Source organism: Panicum hallii, chromosome 1 (genome assembly GCF_002211085.1).
Source record: "Panicum hallii strain FIL2 chromosome 1, PHallii_v3.1, whole genome shotgun sequence".
Lineage (NCBI taxonomy): Eukaryota > Viridiplantae > Streptophyta > Magnoliopsida > Poales > Poaceae > Panicum > Panicum hallii.
The window spans coordinates 54,938,332-54,955,120 of NC_038042.1; the positions used below are offsets into that span (position 1 = coordinate 54,938,332).

The following is a 16,789-nucleotide window of genomic DNA, read 5'->3' on the forward strand; positions in this document are numbered from 1 at the left end:
GTCTTCCCTGGTCATTAGTCAAAGATGCGGTGTCATATTAGTACGCGACCATCGATCTAAGAAGCGTTACTGGTAACAGCTCAAATTAGCACCTGCAGAAAATTTCCAACACGTTATCACAGGAAATGAAATGTTCTACTCGGATCGGCTGCGCGCCGAGCGCCAAGCTGACCCCTTGCACGCCACCGACGAGGCCGCGGCTACCGAGTCGCCGCGCTGGGGGCGAGCGGGCCGAGCGTTGATCCACTCAAACCTCTGCAGAATTCCCCCGCAGAACCTTTTTTCTTTAACCAAACGCGGCCTCGTTTAACGACTTGGGCAATCAAAATCAAACCCGCCCTTGCCTCGCCTCCCTCCCCTGGCCCGGCACGCCGGCTGAGAGTCTGACCTGACCGGCGGGCGGGTCGCGGCCAACACAGCCCGGTCCGCCGATGCCGAGGCGCCCGCGACCAACCAACCAACCAGTCCGCGGCTAGCAGAGTACGGGCGCGGACCGAGTCGCCCCTCCGCGCCCGGCTTAAATACAGCTCAGTGCCCGCCCGCCGAGCACGCAGATCGCAACCAGCTCAGCGAGCAACCATCCCGAGATCACACTAGCGCACGCGCAGGCAGCCGGGCACGCTCGGAACAGCGAGCTCTTCGCGGCGCCACAGCTCCTTGCTTCGGAGCCGGCGAATCCGCTCGTGTCCGTGCGGTCTCCGAGGAGAGGAGAGGAGAGGAGGCTCGGGAGCTGGCGGGAATGCCGGGCTGCGTCGGCGGGGAGGCGGGTGGCGCGGCGGCGCGCGGCGTGCACCCGCGGTACGTGCCGGAGCGAGGGCAGGTGCTCAGGGGCGTGCTGGGAGCGCTGTTCGGCTGCTTCCGCCCCGCCAAGACCCGCCCTCTGCCGCGGTGAGGTGGGGAGAACGCCGGTGCTTCGATCGATCGACAGCGTGCGCGGCCGGTGAAGGACGACGGAGGCCATGGACAGCTCGTCCCGGAGGACCGCGAAGGGCCAGAAACTGAAGCCATGACGCTGACATTTTCCCTTTCTCCATCCATAAGGATCAATGTACTGTACCTAGTACCTACTAATGTAGCTCGACTAGAACCTCTCTCATCGAGATCTTCCTCTTTCGTGCTTGAGCCCAGATTTGCGATTGTATATAAACCAGGATTGTTACTTTGCCCCATCCGTTCTGACTCCTGAATTGTACCGTGACCCTTCTTTCAGTACCTGTTTTCCTGCACTCCTGCTGAATGCTCTGATGCACTTCTGGAGTCTGCTTCAGGCGTTCAATTCGACTGAATGCAGAGGCATGAGAAGGGAACAGACGAAATGGTCCGTGTTACCATCGGGTTGCGGGCCTGCAGATCCTGATAACAAAAAACAAACCGCTAGAAAGAACGGAGAGGAGAGAAATGGTCAGCGACGGTACCGTCTTAGACTTGCTGACAGTGAAAGGGCTGCAGAGGACAGGACAAAGCAAAAAGTGATGAGAAAAGTCCTGAAGTCAAAGTCAGCTTTTAGACCTGGCCTTTTGGACTTGTTTTTAGCCCTTTCTCGCTGCTGCAATGGTGGGGTTTGGTGGCGGGATCGATCTGCAGAGCTCATGCCTGCAGTGGGTGGCCAGATAGGTTCGATAAATTGAGGATCTCCGTACACATGTTAGCTAGCGTTGGCATTGCTTAAGAAGCCAGCACGATTGCATCTGAAGTCTGAACCCGACAGGAGACAGTTACGTTGACCCAAAAGTCCACGCAAGGCTTTGTCACCTAGTAACCTGGTCATCAGCTAGCCCATCTGGAACCCTGGCATTACACTTGAGTCCACCAGGTCCTATAGGAGTGTTTGCAGAGCAAAAGTCCTCGCGTCCTAATATTCCGTTTACACACAGCAATTCGCGTATGTCTCTTTGTCGCCTCCCTGATCATTTTTATCCCCAATTGCTGTCCTTAACAGTCTTATCGGGGGCATCTGGCACTGGCAGTGGCAGGGCGGCGGGAGAGTGACGGCGCACCGATCATCCTCCACCCTGGGTTTCTGAACCAGCACGGCGCCTGCCAGCGCCCAGTGGGAAAGCGACAAATCCACGATGACTGGACCGTCCGTCGCTTGGACGCCTGCCCGCGATCCCGTCGAGGCGGCATGCGGCAGTGGCGCGGACGGCAAGTTTCAATCCGCGTAACTAAACGCATTGCCTGGTGGTTCGATCGAGGTTCAGCGCACGGACCTGTCGTGATCTGTCTGATCTTACATGCTCTCGCAGTGGCAGCGGACTGCAAAAATTCCCTGCGCATTTGCTGCTGATGACAGCGGCACGCGATCGCGACGCGCCTCGGCTGGCCAGGTGGCACGCACCGAAAAACTTCGCAAAAACTAACGGTTTTGGAGTTCAGTGGGCGAAGACAACCAATCCTCTATTGGAATAGAAGCTCCCTACACACATTAGCATAGGCAGCAGTAGCATTTAGCTGAGATGCCACGGTGACGCAGACGAATTCTTGGCGCTTTTGCTCGCATCAGGCTGAAAAGGGAAGCGAAAGGGGAAAAGCAAGCGCTCGGGTGGAGGACACAAGGGCGCGCGGCAGGCAGGCACCATTAGCCGCATTCCGGAGGGGCCCCGTGCGGTCCAGGGCGGCGAGCTTTTCCCACGGCGCGGGGGGCCAGGTGGCGCACCTGCCCGGCAGCCCGCCGCCCGCTCCCTGCAACTTGCCCTCCTCGGCCCGTTCCGACTCCCGAGAACTGACGAGGCATCGGGCATCAGCACGCCTACGACACGCTAGGAAAAGAAGCTTCCACTCCCCCTCGGGCCCTCCCTCCCACTAGCTTCAGCTCACCACTTCACCAGTTCACCTGCCCCGACTCCCCCCATCCGGTGATTCCGTTGCCGTGGGTCCGTCGCCATCGCGCCGCGCGCCACTTCCACTGCAGTTCCCACCCTTTTCCCCCTCCTTTCATTGCCGTCCCGGCTCGACGTGCATCCTCGGCACGCACGCCACCGCGGGGAGTGAGGAGCAGCACAGCGTAGTGCTATAAATGGGCAGACATGGCTCCAGCAGCGGCCTCGCTTTCCCAGTTTGCTCGCGCCCCCCACCTCAGCTCAACGTCATCCCGCCGCTCTCCAAGCCAGGCACCGCCATGAGTCCGGGAGGTGGGCGTCGCGTGGGCGGCGCCGGCGACAAGAACAACCCGCCCCCGCAGGGAGTGCACCCGCGCTACGTCCCCAAGAGAGGGGCGGTGCTGAAGGGGATCGTCCGCGGCGTGCTCCGCTGCTTCCTCCCCGCCTCCAGCGCGCCGGCGGGCTCCGGCGGCCGCCGCGTGCGCCCGGCGCCGGTCGAGGTAGGAGCAGGAGGAGATGATGGCGCGGAGCAGGGGAAGTAGGCTGTAGGCGTGGGTAACATGTGCATCCGCGGTGCCGATCGGCTTTGCCACGGCCTGACTTTTTATCTGGGCCGTCCGTTGATGTTTGTTTAGTACGCCGTGCTGCTTTGTGTTGTGCTGCTGTTGTGTCGTTGCAATCTGTTCTTTCGTATCTCTATGCAGTCCCCAACTACTGCTTGTTTGTGCTGCTCTCTTGTGTTTCTGCAGATGACCTTAAGCGATCCTTGAGGGTTTAAAGTTCTTGATTGAAAAGCTATTTCTCTCATAGGGGTATGCCAGTAATAATCCCTCGTTTTAAGTTCTTGATTCAAAAGCTATTTAACTTTGTTTAATTAGTCCCCTCTGCTTCTCAAATCTGTTCTCGCCTCCGCTTGATTCAGAGGGTTACTCCGTTTGTACTAACTTTACAAGAAACAGAGCGAACTCTACAGGTGGGAGTATATGCGGAGAGAGACGAGCAGCAAGTGCAAGCTTCCACTCAACGAGCAGCAACAGGTGCACGGGAAGATCTTCAGGAAGATGCCATGGGAAATGATCAGGCTTCTAAATGGTTTTTTTTGCCAATAATCTCACAGGTCCAGGTCGTGGGTTCACTTACAGACAATATTTCTTATTCTGTAAAAGTTTCTTCAAGATCTCGTAATTTCTAAATTTAACACGACGAGATGTCACTTCTGTACATGGAACGAGTGATTGCAATAACTGGCAGTTATGCAGTAGCATGTAATAGAACAGTCACATAATCACATTGCGCTGGACTGTAATTTTGAATGCAGAGAGACGACAATCTCTTGCTGATATGCTGATGGGTAAAATTTCACTCTCCCTCATTCTGCAATTCAATGTCACAACTGATATTTCAAAAGAGATAATGCATATGCTAAAACCTAAAATAAACTTGTAAATAATCTATTGCAAACTAATCCGTGAACAGAAAATCCAGTATGTGACTGGCCAGCCGAAAATTATCCTTACATTGTGTGCTCAGGATGAGCGATCTCAACCATACAGAATGTATGTTACCATGACGCATGTTTTTTTGTATCTATTCCGCTACAAGTACAGGGATATGTTAGATGAGACTGCAAAGGGCACCTCCAGAAAAAAATGTCACCACGGCAAAGAAGCTTCAGTCAGTCAACCAACTGCACCTGACTAGCCTTTAACTTTCTTGGACCTCTTTGGGAAAAGCTCATGCCCCTCAAGAAGAACCTCTTGGTGCATCTGCTCCCATTTTACATCAAACTGGCTATGGAACCTATCCTGGTACCACGCCTTTATCTCAGGATAAAGAAAATTTGGATCGGCCTTCCATGCATCTCTTAGTGCTGCTCGGCTGTCGATTAATTTTCGACTGATGATCTCTTGACCAATCTTCAGTTTTTTATCAATATGCATCCTAGCAAGAAGATCTCCAACTCTTCTTTGGCTGGCAGGCCCGAAGACAAAAGATGGTGATAGTGCCAGAAAATCCTTAACATTTCTTAGACATGGCAAGACATCCCCTTTAAGCAAAGCACACGCAAATACCTGCAGGCGACTGGTGTTGTCTTGGATAGGTAAACTATGCAAGGGAAGCTGCCAATTATGTCGAGAAAAGATCGGACTAACATAACAATAGACTTGGTCATTCAGGGGGTCATAGTAGGGTTTCGGATCTTCCAAAGGAGCAGAGAAGGTGCAAAGAGAACTGGCATACTTTAACAGCCACCCTGGCTTTATACTAGTTACACCGTGCATGTATAACCTCTTTGTCTCAAGTAGCTCTGAGTAAACTACAAGCTCTGGGGCAACCTGGGCAACAGACGATGATCGGTGCAGATATATGGTATCGTTAAGTGCGCAAGATTGATAACGAACAGCTCGAACCTTTTGATCATCTCGTGCTGACCTGGAATAGGTGTAATTCCTCCTTGCAACTCTATCAACCCATCCAGCACAGATTCCTTGCCCCAGAATTTCTTCTTCATTAATTTGCAATGGTCCTTTACTAGACTCACTCCTCCAGGCCTGCTCAACATCATCAGAATCCCCAGAATTCCAAGCAAATTCCTTGCAAAATTTGGTGTGGTGAAATGTTAACCGGAGAAGTTGCTTTCTCAATTTTGACATCTCTTCCATTGTTTTGAGATGAAGTGAATTAATTCTGCAGAATTCCACTGGGCTTTCTGACAACTCAAAAAACTGTAGGGCACGAGCAATGGTTAAAGCATCACTGCTAGGGTTACAAAATTTTTCCTGCGCCTCTCTAACCATGGCCCTGTGCTTCTTCTGTCTCTTCCGTTCACATGGATCATTAGCTTCTGGATTTGCGTTGTTTTCTTCAGATTCACCATTAATATCACATTCATCCAACTGCTTGAGAAATGGATTAGTAAAACTCAAAGCTGATGCAGCAGCAGCAGCATATCCAAGTATGAAGTTAGATCTAGCAAGGCCTTGCTGGCTCTTCAAAATCTTAATCACTGTCAGAAGAAGCCGAGAATGTCGTGGGCTCATGGGGTATTGCGCCATAGCCTTTCCCATTGGTGTAAGTTTTCCATTAGCATCGTTTTCAAGTGCTTCCAATGTCTTTAAGCAATGCTCAGCTTCAACCAAACTTTCCTTGTTTGGAGGCGTAGGGAAAGGAAAGTTCACAACCTGAAATTTGTCACATATTAGCACAAAAAAAGTCTAAGAATAGATGATTATATGGTGGAAATGAGCCTTTTATGCCAGTACCTTATGGATACCCATAAACTTGAGCATAAGGACAACGCCTTCAACTGAAATTTTCTTAATCTCAGGTTCAGCGAATTCAGGAAATAAATCGTCTTTACCAAATGCTGCAGCTGAGTAGAGACGGTAACAGTGCCCAGGCCCTGTTCTTCCAGCTCTTCCAGCACGCTGGGATGCCGATGCCTTGCTTATCCATTGGACTTCATAACTTGACATTCCAGTAGCATGGTCGTATTTTTTAACTTTTTCTTTCCCAGTATCAACTACATATTTTATGCCGGGAATTGTTAAAGAGGTTTCTGCGACATTAGTTGCCACCACAACTAATCTTTCCCCCTCAGGGATATCTTGAAACACTTGAAGCTGCTGAGAAGCTGGCAACATTGCATAAAGAGGCAAGACATGGAGTCTACCATGAGATACAGGAATACGTTCTGTACATTTACTGAAACAATGAACAGAGGGACTGGACTTTTCTTCACTAGTAGCATCACTTGATTTCTCAACACTTTCTGGCACTCCTGATATTCCTGATAGAGCTCCAAATGACGCCTTCAACACAGATGAGTTCTCAGTGTTTTTCAAAAATGCTAATACTTTAGCATCCTTTTCTGTGGTTTCATATGTAACAGACTCTTCATCATCAGTGTCAGTATCCATTTCGCCCTCTGTTTCATTGTCAGAAGAACCAGAATCCGGCCCAGGATCCATATCATCATCATCATCATCATATGAGCAAAATATGTCATCTTGGTGCTCAGATTTGTTCCTATCAATATCGTATGCTTCCAAAATTTCCTTATCACCTACTTCTGGGCATGGACCATTATCATCGCCATCAATTTTTTCAGGCTTCTTAGCAGTTTGCGCCTTGGATGCTCTTTGCAATTTCTTACACAAGTAATCCACTTCTCGTTGTCCAGTGACAAATACAAGGATTCCACCTGGTGGAAGCCTCTTGTGGATTGACATAACCTTTTTATAAGCTTGACCTAAATAATCATCTTGTGTCCTCTTTGAGAAGTGAACTGTTACTGGAAACTGTCGCACAGGTACCTTAACAGCTGGTGGGATCACATCAAACAATCTTCTATTAGAAATGAAGTCCTTCAACTGTAGAGTAGCACTCATGAGAACCACTTTCAACTGACTTATCCTATCCTCTGGCTCGATCTTCACTCCAGACCGTATTTTATACTGCTGATCTGCATATAAATTCTGCCATGTCCCAAAGGTTAGCAATGTACTTTTACTTAATTTATGTGAAATACAATTTTTTTTCTCGGATAATGAAATACAGTGTTAAGTTTCAACCTTGCGACCCTTTATTATTCTAGAAAGCATCCCAATAAGTATATCTGTGTTCAAGCTCCTTTCATGTGCCTCGTCCAATATGATCACCGAATAGTGCCTCAACAGAAAATCATCCTGCAGAAATATTTAGGTGATTATGTGCAGGATTTAGATTATGTCTTACGCGTATCAATTATAACATCACAATATGGCCACATATACATTTCAGGATCCCAATCATCATCACTTGCATGCATAAATTATGGGAGACAACTGATTCAGTGATCACACCATCATGGAACAACTAACTGATTGACAGAGTAAACCACTGGCACCATGAATAAACCTTAACATGATAGCTTATATGGGCCAGCATATGTGATAATTTTGCAGTAAACTAAAGATATGATCTCAAAGACTGCAACATAGGTTACCAGGATAAGAATATCTTGAGTGAAGAAGACATCTCTATTAAATAAATAGATCCACAGAAGATAGATAAGCAACCTGGAGCTCTCGCAGCAAAATACCATCTGTCATGAACTTGATGGAGCAATTACTTCCCACCAATTTGTCATGCCGAACTTGAAAACCAACTTCTCTCCCCAGCTTAAGCCCTAGCTCATAGGACACCCTCCTAGCTGTGGCAAGAACAGCAACACGTCGTGGTTGGGTGATCCCAATCATCCCTCTTCTGTCAGCTCGATCACTTGTGCCAAAGCCAGCTTCATACAGGAACTGTAGAACACAAATATCATAAGGAGCAATGAAAAATTTGGCAACTATTTATCAGTTAACACAAGCAGATAATACCATGTCAAGATGTACCATGTGTGTGCACATACTCACCTGAGGGACCTGAGTAGTTTTACCGCAGCCTGTTTCTCCGCAAAGAATTACTATAGAATTTTCATAGATAGCTTCCATTATTTCCTGCTCCATCATTATTATTGGGAGATCTCTCCTTGCCTTCTCAACCTCATGTGGTCTTGACACAGGCACAACAATTGGAGGACCGAAGCACTCCTGCACAGCAGCTTCCCGTTGCCCTTGCCCTGGCTCTTTACCCTGCCAATTCAAAGGAATCATTGTGATCAAAGAACTGCTAAAATAACCCCCAACACAGGTTACGTTAGTATCACTGATGATCATAAAGGTGAGCTAAACACAGCCCAATGTATATTGATCACCTGCAAATCTAGCTCTGATCCAGAGCAACATGGAATTGAAGATTGAATTTTCTGATTTGCCAACAAGTGAGCATTATCACTAGGCCCCTCAGTTTTTGGCTCTGAAATGCTTACTCGAACATCCATCTTAGGTTGGCATTCCATAGCTTTCATTGAATCATTCTTCATGTTATTCTTATGTTCGCTACAAGGATCCTCACTTTTAGCAGGCTCAACAAACTCGGCTGGCAAAATTTGCTCCATGTTGTCACTGTTTTCAGAAATTTTCTTATCACTGCTTGTCTTGAATAGCGAGAGTTCTTCAGGAACATTCAAACCAGCCTTGGACAGCTGCATGGCTCGCCTACGTTTTTCTTTCAAAGTCTCAACCTGCAATATAATAGAGTTCTTTGAAATGCACTTGTATATTGGTAAAATAACTACATTCTGAGGGTCATAGGTTGGCCCACCATACTTGACCAATAGTCCCTGAAGCATGCAGCAGTGAATATGCATCTTCTGAGATCTTGTGCTTCCTATCGCATGGAATCAGTGATGTACACAGCCATCAGAAAAGGTATCATAGCAAGCAACTAAACATGTGTGGTTCTGTACAGAATAAGGTCAGGTGCATACTGCAAAATCTCGATGCTTTTAGCTTGTAGCAGCTTCTTTTGCTTCTCCTCCTGGGCGCAACCAAACCAGCAATAGATGTAAATGCCAAACAATAACAGCGAAAAAAGGGGAACCAATTGGTAAGGCAGTAGGCGCACCTCCAATTTCTGCAGCTTTTTTAGCTTAGTCTTGCTCATCTTTGGGTCCTCCTTCTTGGCTTTCTTACCATCCTGGCAATTCAGAGGTTACGGAGCTCAAACAGGCACATGATAACATTGGGTTGCTCTGGAGCTGTACAGGAAAGCTAATAAACGGGCTCCAAGCCAAGCTGACATTACCTTGGCTTTCCCCTGCCCCTTGTTCTTCCTCTTGCAGGGCAAAATCAGGGCGTTGCTATCCTCCATTCTTGCGCTGCAAAGGCCTCAGTCTCAGATAAAGCTCTCACACACACAAAGGGACGACCAGAGCACAGGACCGAACTCACCTTGTTCCTGCGCTCGCTCGCCCGGCGTCGCCAGGAAAGGGAAGCAGCGTGAAGGCGGCGACTGCGAAGCGAGCCGACGACGCCCTGTAGGTATACGGGACCGCTCCCGCGTTCTTGGTTCCGTTCGCCGGCAGGCACCGAGTCGACGCGGGACCAGAGGCGGCGTTTTGCCGGCGCCGCCGACCCTATTAGATGTTGGCGGCGAATGGAGGGCCGAGTTGGGAGTTGGAGCCGCGATGACCAAAGGAGGCGACGGACGGTTGAGATGTGCCGTGGCCCGTGGGCGCATCCAGTAACCAAAGGAGCCCAGGCCAGGTTTGTTTAGCCTGCACCATATACCCGGCCCACTAGTTTATGACTACACGGCCCATATCACCCGCCCACGCAACAAGGCCCACACGACTGTGTCTCCTCTTCCCTTCCCGTCCGGCCGTCCCGGTCGTCGAAACGAACGGCCTCTGCCTCCGGTCCTCCACCACCACTCCCCCAAGTCTCCCACTCCTCTAGATCGCCGGCCCCTCGCTCGGCTCGGCCATGGCGGCCGGCTCCTCGCTGGCCCTCGTCGCGGCCGCTGTATGCCTCGCCTTCGCCGTCCTCGCGCCTGCTGTCTCCGGTGAGTTGGTCCATTCATACCATCGCCTACTCGAGTTGTTTATGCGGAAATTGTTCAGTCTAATCGAGACGCTCGCTTACTTCCGTTGCCTAGTACGCTACTCGATGCTCGGATTATAGGGTAAATCTGTGGGGCTTAGGTGTTAGGTCCAGTACGACTTCGAGGTGAATTGGCTAAATTGGGTAGTAGAGTAGTAGACCTAGTTAGCTCTAAGCTTCGGCAAACCTCGCTGCTGTGCTGGAACCTTGAGATTGGAGCTGCGCCGATGGCGCTTTGAGACTTCCCCGCTGCTTTGTACTTCTCATTCTATGAATTGTTACTGCTGCTCTGATTAAAGTCCAGTATTGAAATTGGTGTGAAGTCATATTGTTAGACTGTGACCATGCCCTCCTAGGGAAAACGAAAATCTACCAGGGATTAGTTACAATTTTGATGTATGATGTATCTGTGCATTCTTCTCAGTATTTGGGAGATAAGAGTGACATGTTTGAGCATACATCTCTTCCATAACTATATTTCTCTACTCGCTTGTTCTACTGTAACTGGAGGATGCTATGGCCATTTCATTTTATAGGAGATGGTGCCACGTTGGAGTCAGTTCCAGACCTTGTGAAGGCAATGTACCTAAACATTGAAAGTTTCCCTTGTGTGAGGCTGCTGAATCTTTCTGGTGAAATTGGTTGTTCAAGTGAGTCTCCATTCTACAGCTTACACTTAGATGTATGCTTAAATAGAGGTGTCTGGCATCTTCTGTTATCACTTAGAGCTGATGTCTTCCTGTTGTTAAGAGTAACTGGTTATGGGAATGCCTTTTATACTGTCAGATCCTGGAAGCGAAAAGATCATTGCACCGATTGTAAGATTAACAAAAGGCAGTGATCAATTGGTTCAACCATCCACTGTTCTTCTTCCCTTAGATCAGATGTCAGATTTCTTGCTGAGGTACATGCGATCGCAATTTTGATTATTTGCATGTTTCTAAGTTTGTATGATTTGCATGTTTCTAAGTTTGTACGATCTACATGTTTTTAAGTTTTTATGTCCTTGCGAAACATGGGGTGTTGAAGTTTGTCTCTGTTTTCCTTGGTAGAAAACAAAGGAATCAAGCTTATTCACAATTTTTTGTGGTTGTCTTTTAAATTCATATTGCCTTGAGGTGCTAAGAGATGATAATATTTGGGTTCTATTATCCAGGGTATCCAATGATCCAGAATTTCACCAGAAGGTGTCTGGTGTACTGATCGAGTCAAATGGTGCCAACAATAACTTGCAAGGTCAGTAGTAGCATCTCTTGATTTTCTTTTATGTTATTTGCCTTATTGCCTCATCCCTAAGAATATGCTGTTTATGGCTATATAGAGTTGTCACCGGATAGAAAATTTCCACAAGATGCTTTTGCACCCTACTCAAATCGCAGCCATGATTGGAATCCTGCTGTAAGTAAGAGGGTTGATCACAATGGTATCACCCTATCAAGAGTCAAAGATGCTGCTTCCCTGCAATGCAAAAGTTACATCACGCATTGAACGTGCCTCAGTTACTCTATATTTTGTAGGGATCAGGTATTTTGTGGAACAGATATGACTTTCCTGTATTTCTACTCTCAGAGGAGAGCACACGAATCCTGCAAAAGGTATTTTCCGTGCTGCTTTGTAATGTGCATTTTATGTTCAAAGCCCCTGTCCAATCTCTAGTTTTGTGTTATATATTGATGATGACTGTCAATAAAAGGTTTCTGAAAAGAATAAGAAGACTGACAATGGATATAAAGCAAACGTTGCAGAATTCGACCTTGTTATGCAGGTTTGAAAATTTTTTAATGGTCCTTCCTGTCTTTCATTATTATGTCTTAGTGTCAACAGAAGCATGACCTTTGATTAAACGGGATTATGATTCTCTTCTAATTAACATGAACTTCAGACAACTAAAGCTCAAACACATGATTCAGCATCCTGCCTCAAAGAGCGGTCATGCTTGCCCTTAGGAGGACACAGGTGTGGGCTTTTTCTTTCATATCATATGTATTTTGCAACGCTGCTCTTATGTTTGCATAATCATGTATAAACTATACAGTAAAGTCCAAAGTTATCTGTCAGAAGTTTCTACCTGTACGTGTTGAGTACGATATCTTATATTTTAGTTTTTATACCATTGTTTAAATCCTCGTATTTGAAGGGCAGTGTATGGGCTTCATTACCGCCAATTAAAAATGGATCTACAGAGCATCATAAACCAATAATATTGGCTATCACATCGCAAGACTCTGCATCATTTTTTCGGGACCGTAGTATCGGTTCAGATTCTCCCATATCTGTAAGTTGATACTGGTTTTATATTGTCCAATTCATATTACTTCTTTGCAAAAAAAAATTAATTTTTCAGTTATTCACAGGGATTGATTGCCTTGCTCACTGCTGTTGATGCTCTTTCTCACATTCGTGATCTAAGCAACCTTAAGAAACAGGTATGATATGATCACTGGAATTGTGTATGCTAGTTGTTTCCATGTTATTACACTGGATGTTCTTTCCTCTCTTACTTAGAGCAGGTAACCAGCAGATCTTTTCCACCTGTTTGTCTTTTTTTATACTCGTCGTAAGCATCTAGCTACTGGTACTTTTGTTGATGTCCTTATACCTTAGCTTTTGCATGGAATGCTAGATCTAACATGGTTCGTCGTATCACTGTCATTGAGGTTTTGTTGTGATCGGTTCCTGAAGCAACATCTTCTTCCTTACATTTTTACATTTTCCATACAGCTTGTGTTCGCTGTTTTTAATGGTGAAGCCTGGGGTTATCTTGGTAGCCGGAAATTCTTACAGGAATTAGATAAAGGTGCTGATTCTGTGAATGGGATTAACAGCTTAATGATTGACCAGGTGAGTTCCAGCCAAACAAGTTAAATTTTGCACAGGCAGTCTCAAGCTATTAGATATCATTTTTCAAACATATACAGTCTTTATTTGCGGCACTTCTTTTAGGTCTATGTGTCTATTTTGGCTTTCTGCAGAGTTTATCTGCTCCTAATTTGTAATGAATATACACTTTGGAAATTTATTTGCGGCTTTGAATCTCAAGCGATATATATCTGTTTTAATATCATTCCCAACCTAGCTTGTGTAATTATCTGAGCTCACTTTGGACATGATTTAGGTACTGGAGATCGGTTCTGTTGGCAAGGCTGTAATTGAGGAATATCCATCATTTTATGTGCATGCTGCAGGGGTAAGGATTTTCGGAAGTGCACTCTATGAACTGAACTGGCTGATTACCATTTACCACATGGTGCAATTAGAATATTGCCTTCAGTATATCTTTTGTGATGTCTTAGTGCTAGTACATTGTTATATGTTAAACCATACCATTTTCTTTACACAAAAGCTGGCCAACCTTGACCATGGAGATTGCATTCGTTCTGTGCTAGTTATTGACATTACAGAGACTGGTAAAGTAAAAATTTTAGTATTGTACTGGTAGGTAGTACATTTTAGAGAATTTGTTAATATCCTTTTGATTGTTCAATTTAGAAGGAAAATACTTTTCTCCAAATTTATAGGCAAGCATGTTTCATTATATCATGTTATGAAGACACTTACATGAAGAGATCTACCAGAGTAAATGTTGTTCCTTTCTTGAGTAAAGGCATAAGCACACTGGGTGTCCAAACAATGACCATGCATGTATTTGTGATTAAAATTGCATATTTAGTGATTTAAAATGGTATCATAGACACCATTCCTTCATGCTTATATTTGTTCCCGATTTGTACAGAATTCATCAGCTTCAAAGCAAATATTAGATGCTCTGCAACGTGCCAGCAAGTCACTTGGTTCTGATAATGTTAAAGTGAAACAAGCAGCTTCATCAAATCCTGGTGTTCCACCATCGTCATTAATGTCGTTCGTAAGAAAGGTAGCTGTTCCACCATCCAAATATCTGCTTGAGGGACAATTTTGTTCTATTGAACAATCATAACATTATTGTTTCCAATATGTTTTTTTTGAAGAGTTCTGCTCATGATCTGATATTAGTTAATCAATGCAGAATATGTCAACCTCTGGAGTCGTATTGGAGGACTTTGATTCCCACTTTTCGAATAGATTTTATCATAGCTACTTGGATAACCCTGGTAAGCTGACAGAGCGTAAATGTGACTACATTTCTCATGAAAATCCATCAGCTAACTTGTGGCATTTCCTTTTTTCTGCAGCAAACATCAATTCTTCATCAATAGCAGCAGCTGCTGCATTGGTTGCCAGGTCGCTGTATATTCTTGCTAGTGCTGACTCAGTTGTCGATCTCATGACACTGAACACTATAAAAGTTAATGTTTCGTTGGTCGAAGAACTTATTGGATGTCTACTTACTTGCAATCCTGGTCTTTCTTGCGGCCTTGTGAAAAGCTTCATTTCTCCAAGCAGCAGTTCCTGCCCAAGTCATTATGTTGGTGTTTTTCTGGACGATCCTTCTGGCACACAGTTTCCTTCATATGCAGACGACACCTCTCGGTTTGTATGGAACTTCTTGGCAGACAGAACTTCTACCTCAGCGGGTAATAAAAGCTCTTGCACTGGGAAGTGTGGTGATGAAGGTGAAGTATGCGTAGGGGCAGAGGTGGAGGCTGGAGGTAGATGTGTTTTATCTACAACCAGGTAACCTTCTCTTACTAGTTATGCAGTTAACTTTTGTGTAATATTCAGGTGCTGTGGAAGAAACAATTTATAGAATGCAGAGGAACTCTGGCTTTAGTATTTTTTTTTATGTTTTTAGCCAACTTATAATTCTTGTGGTTTAGTAAAAGATTTCCTTATTTTTCTCCTTTTCTCCCTTTTAGCCAACTTATATTAATTCACTGATTATTGCAAAACATCGCTTCCCAGGTATGTTCCAGCGTATTCAACACGGGTGAAGTTTGAGGACAATGCATGGCATGTACTTCCAGCAAACTCGTCAGATCCAATGGGTGTAGTGGATCCTGTGTGGACTGAAAGCTACTGGAACACAATCGGCCTCAGGGTCTATGCTGTGCAAGATTCAACTTACGATTGGCTTATCCTTCTTGCCGGGCTCAGTATCACTGCCGCGTCGTATTGTGCCGTGCTCGTCAGCAGATCATACATTTCCAAGGTCGTCAAGCGCGACTGAAGCATTATTGACCTGCTCCACTGACTCTGGGAACCCCCGGTCTATATGTTCTGGGATTTTGAGCTGGACAACTTGAACTAATTCAGTTGGCGATTTGTAGAACATTAGCAACACATCAGCGCATGTGATAGGGTGATTGAACTGCCGAGAAAGCCACAGGGAATTATGGAGCCGTCCAGCTGAGGAGCCGTCTATAGACGTTAGCTCTTCATCATTGTGCCGAGGTGCCCTTGTCTTGGGCCGGCAGTTGTAATATGAAAGGGTGCCCCTGGCACGCTTGGCTCTGAAACTGGTTGGTAGATTACCAGATGCCTCTACCTCTAGGTGGATGTTTCCAGGAACGTGCGTCTTTCTGGGTTCGTGGATCATTGGGTGAATGCTACGTATCTATCCAGTTTTGGTTGCGTATGCCTGTTCCTCACGACTCCATGGGCTTGTCCACTCCAATTATCACACTGGTACTCACATCGTGATTGGATCATGAGCCGGGTTTGGCTTACCATTCCATTCCAGTTGTCATGTTACGGACGAGTTGGTCGTTCGTCTCTGATCTTATCCTCCTCCACCGATGATTGCGTATCTGCCATGTGACTCATGTCGACCCCGTTTTGTATGCCTTGTTGTTGGTTAGTTTACTTGCTGAGCCAACTTGGGAGGATGAGAAGCACCTAATGCTTCTGCTGCATCTGATCTGCACATTCATAACAGAGAACTGAATCAGCTCGTTCTGCATGGAACGCGTGGCGCAGATCCTGCCGGGAGCAAGCGACAGCTGGGGTGTCTCCGCTCGCGGCGCCAGCGCAGGACAACGAAGCCACCGGCCCCCCTGTCACCCGCCCGTCTGGACGTGATCCCGAGCCACGGCCGACATATTCCAATCAGGCTCGGCCGGTGGGGTTAACCACCACCGTCGTGAATCTTTGTTGCTGTTAACGTCGTCTCTCGGTCGCACGTCATCAGAATTTCTTTCTTGTCAAATCAGGCTACCTTTTTAATTACGTCGTCGCAATCGCAAACTCGCGATCGTCCTCCACAGGCTACAGAACCGAGAACTCTCGCAAGTCAGAGGCGTGTATCCACAAAAAAGGTCGTTGAAAAACGTAAGGAGAAGAGGTAGCTTAGCAGCTGCTATCTTCTTTAATCATCATCTCGCATTGTGCAAGACCCTGTTGTTTTGCATGATGACATGAGCAAGCACGAAATGCAAACTGGATCAATGGGTAGAGTTTCCTTAAACTAAAATCCATTAAAATTGAGAAAAAAAAGGTACGGTGCTCCGGCAACTGAACAGCATCTGATCAGAACACGACACCGTGAGCTAAGTCATGATCACTCATGATCAGAGCCACTCTAAACTTTCTGGTTTTCCTCATCCCGTAATCGCTTTAGGT

At 46.4% G+C, this 16,789-nt stretch overlaps 3 protein-coding genes across 6 annotated transcripts; 2 read left to right on the forward strand and 1 right to left on the reverse strand.

Moving 5' to 3' along the window:
* The first annotated feature begins 2,598 nt into the window (after nucleotides 1-2,598).
* On the forward strand, nucleotides 2,599-4,088 carry LOC112886999. Of its 2 annotated transcripts, none has more exons than XM_025953068.1 (3): nucleotides 2,599-3,319; nucleotides 3,569-3,631; nucleotides 3,779-4,088. In XM_025953068.1, exons 1-2 carry the CDS (start codon nucleotides 3,017-3,019, stop codon nucleotides 3,587-3,589), a joined length of 324 nt encoding a protein of 107 aa, XP_025808853.1. In that variant the 5' UTR covers nucleotides 2,599-3,016; the 3' UTR covers nucleotides 3,590-3,631; nucleotides 3,779-4,088. The 2 variants fall into 2 exon arrangements, with proteins under 2 accessions (XP_025808853.1, XP_025808860.1); XM_025953075.1 differs by having other exon boundaries at nucleotides 3,793-4,088.
* Nucleotides 4,089-4,242: 154 nt separating this feature from the next.
* On the reverse strand, nucleotides 4,243-9,838 carry LOC112886982 (ATP-dependent RNA helicase DEAH13-like). Of its 2 annotated transcripts, XM_025953047.1 has the most exons (11): nucleotides 9,641-9,838; nucleotides 9,495-9,567; nucleotides 9,315-9,386; nucleotides 9,178-9,227; nucleotides 9,017-9,077; nucleotides 8,563-8,931; nucleotides 8,222-8,440; nucleotides 7,880-8,110; nucleotides 7,394-7,507; nucleotides 6,083-7,297; nucleotides 4,243-6,001 (listed from the first exon to the last, which is right to left on the reverse strand). In XM_025953047.1, exons 2-11 carry the CDS (start codon nucleotides 9,558-9,560, stop codon nucleotides 4,517-4,519), a joined length of 3,882 nt encoding a protein of 1,293 aa, XP_025808832.1. In that variant the 5' UTR covers nucleotides 9,561-9,567; nucleotides 9,641-9,838; the 3' UTR covers nucleotides 4,243-4,516. The 2 variants fall into 2 exon arrangements, with proteins under 2 accessions (XP_025808832.1, XP_025808840.1); XM_025953055.1 differs by lacking the exons at nucleotides 9,315-9,386; nucleotides 9,495-9,567; nucleotides 9,641-9,838 and having other exon boundaries at nucleotides 9,012-9,077; nucleotides 9,178-9,229.
* A 246-nt stretch (nucleotides 9,839-10,084) lies between these two features.
* On the forward strand, nucleotides 10,085-15,879 carry LOC112901595 (nicastrin). 2 transcript variants are annotated; one of them, XM_025970553.1, is made up of 16 exons: nucleotides 10,087-10,253; nucleotides 10,828-10,941; nucleotides 11,078-11,195; nucleotides 11,448-11,527; nucleotides 11,613-11,689; nucleotides 11,809-11,886; nucleotides 11,985-12,056; nucleotides 12,174-12,247; nucleotides 12,434-12,566; nucleotides 12,646-12,717; nucleotides 13,013-13,132; nucleotides 13,407-13,478; nucleotides 14,025-14,165; nucleotides 14,298-14,382; nucleotides 14,464-14,905; nucleotides 15,134-15,879. In XM_025970553.1, the coding sequence occupies exons 1-16, from the start codon at nucleotides 10,175-10,177 to the stop codon at nucleotides 15,396-15,398; spliced, it is 2,022 nt and encodes a 673-aa protein (XP_025826338.1). In that variant the 5' UTR covers nucleotides 10,087-10,174; the 3' UTR covers nucleotides 15,399-15,879. The 2 variants fall into 2 exon arrangements, with proteins under 2 accessions (XP_025826331.1, XP_025826338.1); XM_025970546.1 differs by having other exon boundaries at nucleotides 10,085-10,253; nucleotides 14,298-14,905.
* Nucleotides 15,880-16,789: the final 910 nt, after the last annotated feature.

Bases quoted from the DNA above. Each gene is read 5' to 3' on its own strand.
- LOC112886999 (XM_025953068.1), top strand. From the start codon at position 3,017: ATGGGCAGACATGGCTCCAGCAGCGGCCTCGCTTTCCCAGTTTGCTCG. The intron at 3,320-3,568 runs GTAGGAGCAGGA...GTGTTTCTGCAG, and splicing joins TGCGCCCGGCGCCGGTCGAG to ATGACCTTAAGCGATCCTTG.
- LOC112886982 (XM_025953047.1), bottom strand. From the start codon at position 9,560: ATGGAGGATAGCAACGCCCTGATTTTGCCCTGCAAGAGGAAGAACAAG. The intron at 8,932-9,016 runs GTATGGTGGGCC...ATTATATTGCAG, and splicing joins CTTCAGGGACTATTGGTCAA to GTTGAGACTTTGAAAGAAAA. The intron at 8,441-8,562 runs GTGATCAATATA...TTGAATTGGCAG, and splicing joins GATCAGAGCTAGATTTGCAG to GGTAAAGAGCCAGGGCAAGG.
- LOC112901595 (XM_025970546.1), top strand. From the start codon at position 10,175: ATGGCGGCCGGCTCCTCGCTGGCCCTCGTCGCGGCCGCTGTATGCCTC. The intron at 11,196-11,447 runs GTACATGCGATC...TCTATTATCCAG, and splicing joins ATGTCAGATTTCTTGCTGAG to GGTATCCAATGATCCAGAAT. The intron at 12,718-13,012 runs GTATGATATGAT...TTTTCCATACAG, and splicing joins TAAGCAACCTTAAGAAACAG to CTTGTGTTCGCTGTTTTTAA.